This window comes from Daphnia pulex, chromosome 10 (assembly GCF_021134715.1).
Source record: "Daphnia pulex isolate KAP4 chromosome 10, ASM2113471v1".
NCBI classification, from domain to species: domain Eukaryota; kingdom Metazoa; phylum Arthropoda; class Branchiopoda; order Diplostraca; family Daphniidae; genus Daphnia; species Daphnia pulex.
The window spans coordinates 10,901,667-10,917,710 of NC_060026.1; the positions used below are offsets into that span (position 1 = coordinate 10,901,667).

General features: G+C 39.8%; 2 protein-coding genes across 2 annotated transcripts; both read right to left on the minus strand.

Moving 5' to 3' along the window:
• Positions 1–66: 66 nt before the first annotated feature.
• On the minus strand, positions 67–2,644 carry LOC124205034. Its single transcript, XM_046602324.1, has 2 exons — positions 2,154–2,644; positions 67–1,972 (listed from the first exon to the last, which is right to left on the minus strand). The coding sequence occupies exons 1-2, from the start codon at positions 2,341–2,343 to the stop codon at positions 816–818; spliced, it is 1,347 nt and encodes a 448-aa protein (XP_046458280.1). The 5' UTR covers positions 2,344–2,644; the 3' UTR covers positions 67–815.
• Positions 2,645–7,231: 4,587 nt separating this feature from the next.
• LOC124203515 (zinc finger MYM-type protein 1-like) lies at positions 7,232–10,126 on the minus strand. The gene is made up of 5 exons (XM_046600189.1): positions 9,953–10,126; positions 9,716–9,887; positions 9,042–9,572; positions 8,456–8,944; positions 7,232–8,403 (listed from the first exon to the last, which is right to left on the minus strand). Exons 1-5 carry the CDS (start codon positions 10,124–10,126, stop codon positions 7,232–7,234), a joined length of 2,538 nt encoding a protein of 845 aa, XP_046456145.1.
• Between the last annotated feature and the right edge of the window lie 5,918 nt (positions 10,127–16,044).

Sequence of the window (16,044 nt, forward strand, 5' to 3'; positions counted from 1 at the left end):
TAAAAAAAAAACAAAACATAGTTAAACAAAAAAGAAACTGAACTGAAAATCATTTCCCCCAGAATGTACAGACCGACAATGAATATTCCACCAATATCGAGAAATAATATTAATAATGAAAAGAAAAACAACGCGCGACAGGCAACACACACACAAGACACATTTATGTTACAACGAAATTAAGCGAATCTGAGGATGAATTTCAAAAAAAAAAATGGCCAAAGATCTTGGCGTTGTTCTTTTACGTTACAAAAAAAAACATGGCACGGGGGAGGGAGTTTCAGCTAACGAGACAAGAGAAGCTACCGACAAAATTCAGACACTCCAAAAGAACAATAAAGAGGCTGTGGATGAGTCTTTGGGCGACATGGAAGGTACCGTGTCAACATCCGTGAATCACGTACTCAAATAAAGAACGTATAAGATGTGAGACGGCCGAGGCACTTTCATGTTTAGGTTAAAACTCCCCAGTTGCGTCTCTTTTACACAGCGTCACTGGGTCAGTTCATTTTGGTCTACATGTCGGAAAATATTTCGACAACACACATAACTTGTCACTACACCACCATTAAACGGAGGAGGGGGGAAGGCAGAGTACAAACGAGATTCCCTGGTCGATGTAACAAGAGCATTTTTCTATTTTTTTTCTGTTTTTTTTTTTTTTTGCATTAAGGTTTAAAAGGGGCTGGGATTTATTTTTAGAGAGCAAACAAAAATTTTTTTTACAGCTTTTTACCGGACAAGATTCCATTTAAAACAAAAAAAAACGACTGTTTTGAACGGTTGAGAAGTAAATCTTTTCTTTGATAGAAAGGTTAGGAGTGCTCTCTAGCTCGTCTAATGGTCAAATTGAGCGGGACATCGTCGTCGCCATCATAATCAGACGGCGTGGGTACCCTCGATGACCGATCACCGAGGGTTTCTCTCCGAGAAGAAGAACTAGGTCCAGGTCGAGCTGCCAGAGTTGCCGAAGATCCCGGAGTCATAGAGTTTGGAGGAGGAGGAAACGGCGTTGGGTAAGGCAGCCACACAGGTGGTTGAAGAGGACGTGAACCACCAACAGACGAAACGGTCACATCTCGAGGTCGTTGATGGGACACCAAGCTCTTGTTCCTGACTCCATTGACGACCGTCGGGACGTTGGGGGCTGGTTGAGGAGCTTTACGTAATAGAGAGCGAAGGAAGGATGAACTACATGACGCTGCTGCGGCTTCCTCCTGTCGCTCCTTGTTGAGCAAAGAGTCAATGCTGTAGCTGCTTTGGCGATCGTAGACTTTGCTTGGCTGGAGTGAATGGGCCATAGCGGCCGCTGCAGCTGCAGCCATCGCGGCGGCCGAATGAGTCGGCAAAGGCGTAGCTGGCATCAGGGCTTTGGCTTTCTTCAAAACGTTGGAAGATGAGTGGGAGGACTTGTCGTTGAGCCGAACTTTCTCCATGTCGCGCAAGAGACGCTTTCTGGGCGAAACCAGCGTTTCCATACGCTCTATTGGCACCGCGGTGGCCATCATTTTCTTCGAAAGTGCCTTCTCCAGAAGACGTGGGGCGATAGCAGCCACGCTCGGTCGAGCCAAACCTTTTTTCTTCCATTGAACTTTGCATTGGCCACACTCGGAATTGGGCCCCAAGTGACACTGCTCCGTCAAGCGAAAAGGTCTTCGCCGTTGAATCCACTGGTATCGACATCGTTCACGGCTCTTAATGGCAAACACAAAGCCCTCTACATCACTAGGCGTCCGTTTTTTCGTCGGGTTGGGGTTCTTCCAACGTGTTTCTCGTAGCCAAGGTGACGACTGAGATTGAACTGACGATTCGTCACTTACACTGAAAGATGCACTGCTTTCCTGACGCACAGTGCTACCCGGTGTTGAGCACGAGGGCGGTGGAGGTGGCCAGTATGTTTTTTGAGTCACTGGAACCCACCATGTTTTGCCGTTTTCCCGCCGATCGTTCAACTCTAATACTATTTTCCCATCTGTAAGGTAATAAGAAACAATTAGTTTACAATATGATACAAAATGTAAATGTGAGTTTTCCAAACAAGCCTTGATTAGCAAGCACAGGGTCACTTGAGAATGTTTATTGTTTATGCAAAATACTTTAAGGTTTTTCTGAAAGTGAACAGGTTAATCATTTCTTTTAAATGTATTTATTACCAAAGTAAAATTGGAGTCTTCCCCCTTCAGGGGCTTTGGGCTTGCTTTCAAAGTCACTGTTATCCTCTGACTTGATTCTGCTGTGTGATGACGGTGAACTTGGTGATTTGGGCACACAAGTTTCAGGGCTTTGAGCAGCCTCATCGGCTTGCGATGCATCACCACTATAGTCCATAGTCACGTCTGACATAATTTTCCAATTAATTCCGAAATGGCTTAGATTTGAAATCTAGCCAGGGATCATTTTTCCCGATTCAAAGTGACACACCTGCTGCAGTTGATGGGTCACAGTCAATTTTCTTGCGAAATTTACCCATTTTGGGTTTGGTCGAAACGATGTTTAACAATTGCAGTTACAAATTTTCAGTAGATTTCAAAATTTGAGAAGATACATTACTTCAACAAAAATTAATACGCCAAAGGAGAAATTAACAATCAAGATCTTGAAAAAAACAAAGTGTTTGTCAGCCATGAAAATGAAAATAGACGTTGCCAGATTTATGAATACAACCCCGTGGAATTTTAACAGGATCGGAAAATCAAAAATCCTAAAATTTCTTTTTCTAAAAAGTTTGTTTCAAGTTTTAAGTTGGAAATTAATGTTTTGTAAAAATTTAAGTTACGGTAACATGACGGTTTTACGGAGTCTTGCATTTCATATGCAAATCTTGCGGAATGCAAACGTATTTGAAAAGTATGTGTAAAAAAAACAAGGACATTTGTTTTCCCTTGGTGCGTATTATTACATCATTTCAAGAGCAAAAAAAACGAAATGTGATTTTGAAATGTAAGATAACCCACATTTTTGTGTGATTGATCGTAGGTCTTGGAACGCGTGTGCTGAACACAAAAAGGGGAACGATTTAAAATTGCGTAACCATTGGCAGAAACACCCAAGTTGATTTATGGAAATCACTATTCAGCGATCCCTTTTCGTTAAAACACAAGTTTACACTTAGCAGGAAAAAAGGCTATTATCGTTTTAAAGTGGCCATTTGGCTCAATTGAAGGTGATTAGAAATTAGACAGTAATTCTAATTTCAACGATGCAACTCAAAACAAGCCGAAGTAGTCTGCAAGTTTATCGTGTAACGGTAACACAATAGGTGGAACGAAATCGATTTGATTGCAATAAAAGCTTAATTTAATTATTATCAGATTATTGTCATCAGTTAATTATTATTGAACAACACAAATTCTTAAAGGGGGCGCCAGTTTCCTCTTCCAACAGGTAACCCGTGAAACGGGTGCGAATTTTAATCGCTGTTATTTATTCCCATTCCCATTTAGATTTTGCCAGTCAGAGTGAACATGATTGTGCGTCCTAAAAATGGTATCAGTGACATGTTCATCACCGTGGATCACCTTTTATTTTTGTCGGTAGCTATGTTTTGTTAATCCATTGTCTATCTCGTGTTTGTCCCCTCCAGCAGTTAGTTTGTTAGGATGTAATCCGGAGACGATTGTAGCATTCTCAAATATAAATGATTAAAATGTTTAATTCAAAGTTGGTTGAAGCTGAAGCTTTCCAATCTCAAGTATTATAGTTGCTAAAACATTAGAATGCATAAAGCATAAAAAAAACTTATTACGATACGTTGTTATTTGTGTTCAATTTTTAGGCTTAGCCGACTATCGGTTGTTTTTTCCCCATTTATGGCCACGCTGTCCGCATGGATCGTTCACTACATAACTTAATCTAATCCTGCTTCAGGAAACCAGAATTTTTGAACATTTTAATTTTTTACTTAATTTCGCATCTGGATGTGAAGTGTTTGCACCCAGACTCGATCGTTTTTTTCTAAGCTCAGTCTCTACTGGAAGTTCAACGGTGTTTGTCTCTTGACCCAAAACTATATTTATTCCCCGTTCAAATGAAGACCAACTCCAAAATAAACTTAAGATGAAGAATTTGAAAAACGCGCAGTGCCTTGAATTTTCCCGATGTCAAATTCATGGCATTTTTCTCGCTGATCCGCGCCAACTCGAATGGAATTGGAGTTTTTATTAAATTAAATGAATTATTTCTCTGGATTCTGGAGAAATTGACGGGGGATTATTTTACCTTGGGGTATCCGATCCATTTCTTCAACTCTTCAAATAAAAGAGTTAGACAAAAAATAACCAGGAAACGTGATGAACACGCCGCAGTCGTCGTACCATTTTGATTAGGATAAAAGCTGCAGTAAATTGTTTCTGTCTTCTTCGATCCTTTCACAATAAAAAATCCGCTGACTTTTTTACGCATCCGCTGACTTTTTGTCGCATCCGCAAATAATTTTTTTCTGCGAACTTTCTCATTAAATAACTAAAGAGCTATTCAATATTAAAAAAAAAAACGACTTTTACAGTTAGGAAAATTGATATCTTAACTAAAAATGTACAAAAGATCAAAATTTTAGGACAACTACATGACTAGATATAATGTGTTTACGGAGGGACTATCCGCCATAAGGTCCCTTGTAAACGCCTTTTGGTGATTTTATAAAATTTGAGGCATAGTCCCTCATGGTTTATTTAATTACTAAAAAATCGTTAAAGCTAGAACATTCAAAATTTGAACCCTGATCAATAAAAAGACGGGGAACATTTATTAGCTGTCAAAAAAAATTTATTTCTATTTCTTAGCAGAATTATAACACATTTTCTAATTTTTACATTTTGTTTTATATTTTTTTTATAGTAAAAATAATTATTTTTGAGAAGGGTTTTTACAAGAAATATAAAATCATATTTAAAAACAAAGCTCATGAAAAAAATTTCGTGTTGCAATTTGTTCACGGTCAAAAATTATCTTGACTCCACTAATAAAGAGCATTTTCCACTAAACTTTTTTTTTGTTCGATTTCTGACCAATTTTCGGCCTATTTTTCCCAAAATTTTTCCCATTTTTCCCGACGAGTGCAACACGGGAAAAAGAGTCGGCAACCCTTTGCGAATTCCTCTGTTCCATTTGGAGAAATGCAGAACTTCTGATCCTAGTGACCAATAAAACTAAGATTTTTGTTCTTTTTTCGAATACCATTGTTGTCTAACAAGTAGCAAGAAAAAGTTGTATTTAGGTTTGAGAAACAAGAGCAAAACTTTCAACCTATCCAACAACGAATGTAGAGCCAGAACATGGAGACCATGAAACAGAACTCAAATTTCAACACTCAATAGTATGTTTATTTCGTGAATTTTAACTAATAAACACATTGCTGAAGACTTCAAACGTTTCTCAGCCGCCATTATCTTTTTCTCCTTCCTATTCAAACGAGATAGCAATATCGAACGCCAGATGGCGTTGAACCCTTCATTTTCCGTTTGATTGGCTCTTTCCATGGACTACTTTATACAAGGACGGGACTCTTCGGCATTTCCTATGTCGGCCATGTAAAAATTTTTTCGGGCGAATCGGAATCAGAATAAAAAAATAATTATTTAATTACCTAATGTTCCTATCCCTAAAATTTATCTTTATGGAGATATTTAACAAGCGATCTCCCACTCAACCAGACCGAAATACCGTTCAGGCATTTCATTCGGCGTTGCCGATTGCCGTATATGTGCTTTTCGCCCCCTCTCCTGTCCACTCCTTCGCTTTTCCCCTGTTTCCTATGTATCAAGGCCTTGTATATCGATACAGATGGGACTTGATACATAGGAAACAATGGAAAAAGCGAAGGAGTGGGGGCGAAGTCGAAGCGAAGGCGAAGCGAAGAAGCGAACGGCAATCGGCAACGCCGAATAAAATACTTGGAAAATGTGTCGAAATGGGGGTATCACGAAAATCGTGATATCTCAAACATCTCAAAGAATTATAAAAAATCCTTTTGGATTCTGAAAGAGGGATGAAAGGGCTACATTTTGTATCAATTAGTTTTTTTTTACAAGCCGAATATACGGCTAAAAGCGATGTAGTCGGACGGGGAGACTTTGGGTTTTCGTGATATTTCCTGATTTTCAACCGTGATTATCTCGTGAACGGGAAAAGATAAAAATCCGGACTTAATTCCGTTGGAATCGCCTTGCGATTCTGAACAGAATAGACCTAGTCCGGATTTTTAAAGTCCTTTTCCGGATTACGATCCGAAAAGTACCTCCACCAAAAAGACGGTATTTCGTTCCGGTTGAGTGGGAGATCGCTTGTTAAATTTTCTTTACTGAAAATTTAAAATAGTGGGAAACACCGGTGCCATCTAGGAACCAAACCTCATAAGCTCTTGTAAGTTTACAAGCAGATACCCATTGCGTGCAATAGAGACCACTCTCTTATCTCTATTCCTCTGACATAGCTGTCTAACTCTCCTTTACCTTGTAGGTTATATTGGCAAGAGCTTAGGGTGCTTTGTTGGTAGAGGGCACCGGTGTTTCCCACTTTTACCCTTACTGCTGAAAGTAAAACTACAATATCTTATTGATTAGTTAATTTTACTTAGATTTATCTACATAGTTAGAATCAGCGAAAAAAACTGAATATTTTTGATATTTTTTATTAATTTGTTCATGAAAATAGCCCACCCGACTAGCTTTAATACGGCGAGATAGGCGAAGAGTCCCGTCCTTATATAAAGTATTCCATGCTCTTTCTCTAGTAGAGGATATAAAGAATTCTGCGATCTTCTCGCCGTCAAAGGACTACATTCAAGTTTACAGGCCTTAACCATTACGTAGACCATGAAACAGTGAACGTAGTAGACGACAGTTTAAGGTTACGGACGTTCAGAGAACTAACGCTCTCTTCTAGATTTCATTAAAGAATCTGAGTGTGAAGGCCTCTGCAGGGCCGCAGAGAGCTATTTTGGCGCCCGGGGCAGGCGTCGTCCGGCGCCCTGCCACTTTCGAGTAATACAGTTCTAAAAAAAATTGGACAAAATTTGACGATGAACCAAATAGGCTTTCATTTATTTTAGTTTGCAGTTTTCTGGGTTATTACATTTCAAGATAGCACAGTAGTCTAGTTTAACTAGTCACTTCATCCGTGCAGTATTTAGTATTAGTAAAGCACGTAAAATCCAATATTCTATGCGCATAGATCGTTATTCAGTAGATAGATCCAACAGGCATTCAAGACATCACAAATCACAATCACATATTTATGCAAGGCATATTTTGCGAGCTTTCCTCGACGCGAAATTTGAAATTACTTCTTCATACGACACGGATCTGGCCAAATCGTTTTCAATAGATAACATCATAAGGCTCGAAAGCCTTTCCTGTCCCATGGTCGCTCTAAAATAGTTCTTGATGATTTTCATTTTGCTGAATGACCTTTCTCCCTCGGCGACAGAGACTGACATCGTATTGAAAATCCGCAGAAGGATGCAGATCGATGGAAACATGGGTTCTAGCCCCTTAGAAAAGATCTGATTGAGGAGATTCAATGAGTTGCCAGGATTAAACAGGGCCCCTTTCACGCGATCAAAGTGACGAATTTCTGCCACAAGATCTTCTTCATTCACGTCGGTAGAGTAGAACTTGGCAAGCTCACGGGCTTTTCGTTCTTGAGCAACAATATCATCAGTCAATGACCATATGAAATCAAATCTAGCATAAACCTCTTTAACGACTTCGAATCTTGATCGGATTTGTTGTATAAGATGATCCAATCCAACGTTGAAAACACTCACCTCGAACTTCTTCTCTGCGCCGTCGTGGAAGTAGGCTGTATTCGGAGGTTCATCATGGTGCCTTTTTGTTTTCCTTGTTCGTTTGACTTCAAAGTCCTTTTCAAAACCGAGAGATTCGGCCACCAATTTTGCTTCTGACAAAAGTTCGTTCCATGACGAACGAATGCGGCCCAAATCATCTAATAGCTGATTGATGAGGATAATTTCGTCGTCAATTGCAATTGAATTAGATTGCAAGAGACGACTGACGTCGTCCACCGCTTGAAGCGTCTTGAGCCATACAGTAAGAAGGACCACCGTATCAAAAGATTTTAACCATTTCTTTAAGGATTTGGCTTGATTGACCATTTCGCCAGTGAGGTCGAGTTTATCGACACAATAGTCAAGTGCCGTGATGATTTCTCGCGGTCTCTTAGCCAAGGGTTTGACTGCGTCGATGCGCGCTGACCATCTAGTGTCACATAGCTTGTGAAGGGATATTCCGGTTGATTCTAGCAATATTTTCCATCTAGCAGGACTGCAACTGAAGAACACGTAAAGCGCTTGAATATTTCCGAAGAAAGTCTTCATTTCTGCGGATGATTCAGCGGCATGAACTCCAGCTAGATTTAAGCTATGAGCGCTACAGGGAACATACACTGCCATCGAGTTTTTTTTTTAGAACGAGAGCCTGCGCACCAATGTAGGTACCTGCCATATTAGAGCCATTGTCATAGCCTTGTCCTCTGCAGTTTTGCAGATCTATCTTCTCTCTGGCAAGGACGTCAAAAATCAGATTAGCAATGTCGACACCCTTCTTTTTCTCCATATCTTCGACTCCTAGAAAACGCTCCCTTATTTCCCACTTCTTCTCATCCGTTTTGAAGAAAACAAAGCGAAGGACAAAAGTGATTTGCTCAGTGTGGGATTCATCCGGCGTCCCGTCAGTGATGATCGTGTAGTAGATGGATGCTTTGATTTCTTTCAAGACGGATTCTTTGACGATAGAGGCGCACTCTTTTATAAACTCGTTCTGAGATTGCCAAGAGAGGTAATGAGCCTGCATTCTCGAACCCTCCTGCTGATGACGAGCAACGTTTTCGAGATGGTGTTTAATAACATGGTTGTGCTTTGAAATCATTTGAAGCGCTCCGATAAAGTTGCCGTTTCCTTGCTCGTCAATCACGGAACTGCTTTGGCCTGTTTAATTTATGAATGAACACAAACGTATTATCGAGTTAATTACATATTGTTTTAGTAGTTTCTATATTTCGTCAGTCATCTGTTATTTTCTCACCTCTGAATGCTAAGTTGCGTGAAGCTAAAAACAGTGTTACGTCTAAAATCCCTCGGAGAATTTCACGCCATTTAGCTACTTCAGCAGTAATTGCTTTTTGCAAACTCGAATCAATCCCTGTGTGGTCTGCGAGACTTGCAAGACAAGTTTTCCAATCGAGGTAATACTTCTGATGTATTTGGCTGCCCTGATGAGAAGAGACGCGATCATACAGTTTTCTCCAGTTATCTTTGATGCCACCGTTCCAACGGAAAAGGAGAGAACTCTCTGAAGCTGCTCCTTGTTTGCCGAAAACCGAACAAGGGAAGCACAAAAGTGCGGCTGATGAGGAACTCCAAACCAAAAAATCTCTTGGAACGCTTTCGCCGTTAGGTAGTTTCTGAAAAAGAATATTCTTCGGGAATTCTCTCTTCTTGCTATCTCGCGGAAAGTTGGTTGGAAGAGCTGGAGGGCCTTTCATCACGATATCATCTCTATCACTTTGCTTCAAATCACGAGGCCAATGTATCGGATCAGTTGCTATCTGGATACCTATCACGCGCCATAAAAATTTTAAATTTAAATACATAGATTGACCGTTGTCGTTTTTATCTTGGACGAAATTTAATTAGGAAGTTATTGATGAGCATAGCTCCATGGGGTTGTTATTGTTATTGAATTATAGACATATTTACCACTCTCTGCTTGAAGTGCGTCAGAAATAGTTTTGTCATCATTGTCAGAATCTAACGTGACCTCACTTTCACAACTTTCGTCAGAGCCTTTCGAGGCAACCGGCTGCAATAATTGAGCTGAATCTTGAATTGATTCCTCCGATACCTGATCTCTAGACCGTTCGAGGGGATCCTACATTAAAGATTTTTCCAGACATTCATCTACAAAGTGCCACACTCTATAACTTAATTGATTACCTCATGACTGCTGGTAGTGCTGGATGTGCAAGTGGACGATCTGGTTGTACCTGTTTCAGTAAAAAACCCTAAATCTCTTAGCGTACGTTTATTTTTGTTAACTTCATCCTCTTTTTTCTTTGCCTTAGCACGATTTTGCGCCCCGGAAAGCTTTTTATGGCCCATCGAAGCCATGAGGACTTATTGAATAAACAGTTCAACACTAGGAAAACAAGCATGGCCTGATGGCCACCTAGTGGGCTAGTTGAGTAGTGAAGTAATTGGAAAATCGTTTTCATATCGCTTACTCGCTTCTCTCACTTTCTCACTTTCGTCCTAAAATTCAATTTAAGTATGAAATAACATAGACGATTTCCTATTTCAAGACACATCATTTACAATCATTTATTTATTTCTTTTATTTTTTAATTTCTGTTTTTTTTTGGCGCCCCCCGCTTTTTGGCGCCCCCCGCTTCTTGGCGCCCAGGGCAGCTTGCCCCTCTAGCCCCCCCCTCTCGGCGGCCCTGGGCCTCTGGCTTAGCAGAGAAAATTCGGTAACCATGGAAACGTAAATATAGTAGACCAAAACTCAGTAGACGCTTTTTTAAGTTCTTTTTCCTAGTTCGCCCTTGGAAGTGAGGTGATTAAGACTGCTTCCAACAATAAAAAAATGATATTACCCACAACTGAATATTCTCAAATGATTTTTAATTCAAACATGTCTAAAAAAATAATATCAATTTCGAAAACAGTAACGATTTGTTAGACATAGAAAAATAAATTAATCAGGGAAATAAATTAATATTCTTTCAAATAGATTTATGACAGTAAAAGTTAAACTAAAAACCCAACCTTTTTTTTGTTGGTTTTACTTCGTTTTTAAGGGTATTTGGATTGCGTACTTCTGGTATGCTCGATTTTTTCCTGTTTATTAACTTCCTAATATCACATGATATGATTTATTTGCGTTAGGAGGACGTATTTTCTAACCTCAAATTTCTTCATGTCCAACCGTTGTGTTAGTTTAGTTAGACCATAATACTTAAGCCAGTTCAATGGAGTTCAATAGAGTTAAAACTTTCAGGGGGTAATGGAACAAAAAACTAATATAGATAAAATAAACTTCGCACATTGTGCTGCTACACCTGTTGTAACCAAAACCTTGACATGACCTTTAACATGAAATATTAACGTCAAAACTCTGCCACTTTAGCAAATTGAATCAAATCCAGTTTTAAAGGAAGACTTGGATATTCGCACCGTAGAGCATGCATCCGTCGAGCGCCTCCATTGCCAGCTGCACGGCATCGAAACAGTTAATTCCAAAGTGAACGAAGGTGGAATTCCTCATCTTTTTCACACGCCGGATTGACCTCTAAACCCTCCCTAATCTTGTATCCTGTAAAATCCTGCGTAAAGTTACTCACATGAAGCACCTTTCCCTAAACGTAAGAAACGACACGTCACCAGCAGCTGGGTCACCAGCAGTTGGGCTAAGGCTATACCATTAACCTGAGCCAGTTGGTAATTAGTCTGCTACTACAGAAAGTATTCAGACTTCTGGCTTGACAGTTGTGGGCATTCGCCATTCGGTAGGCTACACACTTTTGATTGAAAAAATTCCATCTTCCCAATACATATTTTTCCAGCTAATATCTGCCAGCTCAAGATGACGCTTTGTCTGTCGGACCCGACGTTTATTCCCGCAAGCCATTTAATTTCGTCCGTCGAGGCCAACATCGGTAACGGTAAGTCACATCTCCATTGGACTTGAGGCTTTTTTGGCCGAGCTGCTGCTGCTGCTGTTGTGTAATGATGTGAAATCACGACATCACGGCAGGTCTTACTTATTTCAAAGGTCGTCCCATCGTGCAACAGTCACCGTTGAATAGCGGAGGAGCCCACTTTTTCTAAACATACAACGAAGACAAATTTTCAATCAGGGACTTATGGATCATCGACAGCGGCCGTGATGCCAGTTTCCATCAACTTATCGGATGTCTTTCGCTCTTCACGGAGTTCAACTTTGTGGTTTGATCTGCCGATTGACTTTGCGCCGCGCTTCCATCAATTAATTGGCTTCATCATGAAACTCCAGAACAGTCAGATTTTGCCAATGTTGAGCCACTTCCTGTTGCATTAGTGGCTGCTGGCTCGCAAATTTTAAAAAAATTAAATAAATACATTTTTGTTTAAATCCAAATCAATAATTACCACAATCGGAGCAGGTTGTGGGTCCACGTTAGCCAATTGCCCCGGCCTATCATTATGCGGCGGCAAGTCCGGCGGAACCGCTCTGACAAGTTCCACTTCGTCCACTTGTGTATTTTGCTAAGTTTGCTCTTAGCAAAACTCCATTCTTTCTGTACCATCTTCCAAGAAAACTTTTTGGTGTGCCCAACTAGAGCGAGGGCGGCAACAGCTAAAATCCAGTAGAGGAGTTTGCTTGGACTTTTCGATAGATGGTCCACAATGGCATTGAATGCCTTTTCAGCGGCAGCAAAAAATATTTTGTCCATTTTTTCTTCAATGTCACTTTCCGCTTCTTTTGTCAAGTTTCCTGTAGAATAGAAATATTTTAGTTGTAGTTCATTTTGTTTGTTTTTTCTCCCGAAGCTCTTGTTTATCATAGAAGCCCCTTTTCGCTCTCTCTATATATATTTATTCCGGAGTGCTTTTAGATTTCTGGCCTTGCGGGTCCGCTCCAACTAATTTGTGGTTTTCGGTTTGTGGATTTTTGTTTGGGCAACAACAAAAAAGGCGCCGAATACCCTTTTTTAAAAATATCCAGCCTTTCATGACTAGGGACCAGCAGAATTTTTTCGTGTGCCGAACCAGAGCGAGCTGCGACCCCTAAAATCCAGTAGAGAATCTGGCTGGGATTTTTTGTTAGATGTTCCAAATATTCCTTGAATGCCTTTTCAAAGGATGATGTTCTCTATTTCCTTTTTGAAAAAAAACCCGATGGTGTGGTTCCGTTCATTGCAGAATAGAATATATTTAGATTTCTCCGTTCGTATATTTTAGACAGGAGGAAAAAAAGAGGTTTGAGTATAGAATAGCAAATTACTTATTCTTCCTCCTAGAAATCATAAATTGTATATCATGACAAGCAAAATTAAATGGAAAATAAACCTGATTTTTTTCAAATCCTTGACAAGACAGATCCACGCCGTCGCCGTCATGGCGTCTTCCAGACGTTTTTTATTCAGATTTTATTTTGAGCACATTTCCTAGTCTGTATAGTATAATTTCATAATTAATTTTTAGATTTTTCTTCATTTTTGAGAACTTTTTCGGAAATTTTGTATGTTATTATCAGTCAAATGACAACATGCGATTCTCAATTTGCCGACTTGGCAACTCTGAAATTTCTGTTGGAACTTGGAATCAACGTTCGAATATTATTGCGATCAGTTTCAACTGATCTGAGATGAGTTCACCTTTAAGAATCAAGTCTTATCAATCTGTAAAAGAATGACAAGCCAAACTTCATTCGAGAACCAAATAAATTGAAATAAAAAAATAAAAAAACCTTGCAATTTGATAAGAGGGAACTTGTGGGTTTGCCACGCTCGTAAATCCTGAGAATATCTTGACGTCTTTTTGAGTTCTTGAGTAGCGTTCTTGAGTACTGGGTTGAAATTTTTCCTCTACTCTGAACATAAAATGACAGTTTTTTATGAAATTTCTAGACAATAATTCAAAAATTTTTAACACGAATTACTTCAGAATCTTCTTTAAGAATCAAGAGCCCAAGTTAAACGTTGATAAAATCTACTAAGGTGCCCCTGCTGCCCCGGTTGTCGGTCTTGAAGTCTTGACAACATATTCAAGACTGGTCGAAAAGTAAATATTAAGAAATTTAGATATTGCTTTTGAATAAGAAGAGCAATGTTATTTTATTTCTTAGAACATAGTATTGACAAATTTTCTTTTTATTTCCACCGATCAGATCTTATGCCCAACGCTTTCGGCCAGCAGACCTTCAAATGGAGTGTTCAATTTTGCCTGACTGTACCCTCCTTCAGCCCCTTCTATCGTTCCGGTTGGTGTCTCCTCTGTTTTGGCAGCTCGTAACAAAATGCTCTTTTTCAAGACAACACCCGTCTCGTTGACAAATTCAAGAGAGAAGAAATGCAAGATTTCTGGTTAATTGTGGACAGACATGCGGAGCCCGACGGTCGTCATCTGTTTGAAAAATCAAGCCCTGGATCAATTTCTAAAAGAAGTTTTAAAATGCACCCAAAAAGTCATCATAGTCGGCAGCCAGTCTCAATCGGCTCAATCGCCACTGGAACGCGATCTTGATGTAAAACTGCACCAAATGGAGCAAACGTACCGGGGCCGAATCCGCGAATACAATTGCATACGCGAATACAAGGCAGAGTCAGAAGAGGCAGTTTTTCGCTCTGTCGACGTCGTTGGATTACCCATCACAGGTGCCACTCGTCGCAGGGACGTTCTCGCTCTTTTATAGCCAACAATCGGTTCATTAGAAATTTATTTCTATACAATTCTGAAATATCCAGTAATTATCCTTTTTAAATTGCAGTTTTAGTTGAAGATGCCAGCCAAGTCTTGGGATCACACATTGTGGCTTTGCTATCTGCCAGTCGTCAGGATCTGATCATAATAAGTATGAAATGTCAAACCAATTCCACGTGTGAGCGGTTTATTTATTCAATTTTTCTGAAACAGGTGATCATTTGCAGCTGGAGACCTTAGTGTAATGTATATAAACTGGCCGCCAAATTTCACATGGGCGTGTCGCCATTCGAGCGTCTGGTTAAGACCGGGGTCTCGTCCGTCATGTTGGCCGTTCAGCACCGGATGCGCCCAAAAGTGGCTCGATGATTGTTCCTTCCGTTTACAGTAACTAGGAGAAGCACTCAAGCGTTATCCAGCATCAAGTCGTTCTTCAGTCTTCCTTTTGACACACCCAGTCTATAGTCTAGATAGGCATTGCTCAGAAGAAGGCCATGGAGTAAGGATGAAAACGATTTATTCGACGTGGGCGAAGAAAGTTACGAGGAAGAGTACATGATGGAGCTCATTACATACCCCAGCTTATTACACCACCAAAGCGGTCGTGTAAAAGAATGAAAAAAAGAGGGGACCAGACTTTCCTTTTCTCCCTTTTCTTCCCTCGGGCACGATTTACCCGAAAAGCCCTGTGAGCAACCTTATCGGGCGAGCCAAATAAAAATCTGCTGTTCACGGAACCCCTTCACACTGCAACGCACCGCTAAGGGGTCGGCTTGACCCATACCTTTGGATCTTAATAAGATATATATGGAAAAGAAGAATGGAAAAATTCAAAAACTCTCCTCTTAAAAAAGGAAAATTTCTCCAGAATAGACAGCGATATGAAAATTTAAATTATATCTAAAAATAAATTTATTTATATTACCAGATGCGTGAATCACATTACGGGCCTGCTATGACCACTTCCGTCGCAATGTCATTAACTCTAAGATTGTGCAATGCCAGAGCTCATTAAAGTGATCGGCCAATGAGCGAGGAAAGTCACTAGTTAACATATCAGCGATTGGGGCTCTAGTAAAAAAGTCAATTGGGGATAGCAATCGGAAGTCGTCAGCGACTGAGCTGAGGAAGGTCATTTTTATGGAGTTGGGAAGGCCTGACACCTCAAACAGAAGAATACGGAGAATTTCATAATTTGGGTTGCATTGGCCACATTTATTTTCTTGCATAGCATGCATAGCATGCCTAGCATACGGGATATTTAGCTTAGAACTAATGTGTAAGGAATATTAGGAAATAAACCCGGTGTATGACGAATGATAACCATGAAAAATAAAAAATTGACTTCAAATCGAAAAAAAAACTTTTTGTAATTGGAACAAACTCGCGTTGTTTTTTGGTTTTGGCGGGTATGGACTTGTCAGCTACAAGAATCTCATTTATAAATTTAAAAAAATTAGAAGAATTCAAAAATTCACAATATTGTACAAAGACAGTCACAGCTAGGGATGTGCAGAGAACCATATTTTGCCATATTTCTCTAAAGCCCCTTGTTGTTGAAAATGATTCATAGCTTTTTTTCCAATCAAAAGTCTTGTATTCCTTGATTGCCATCCTAAAAATAA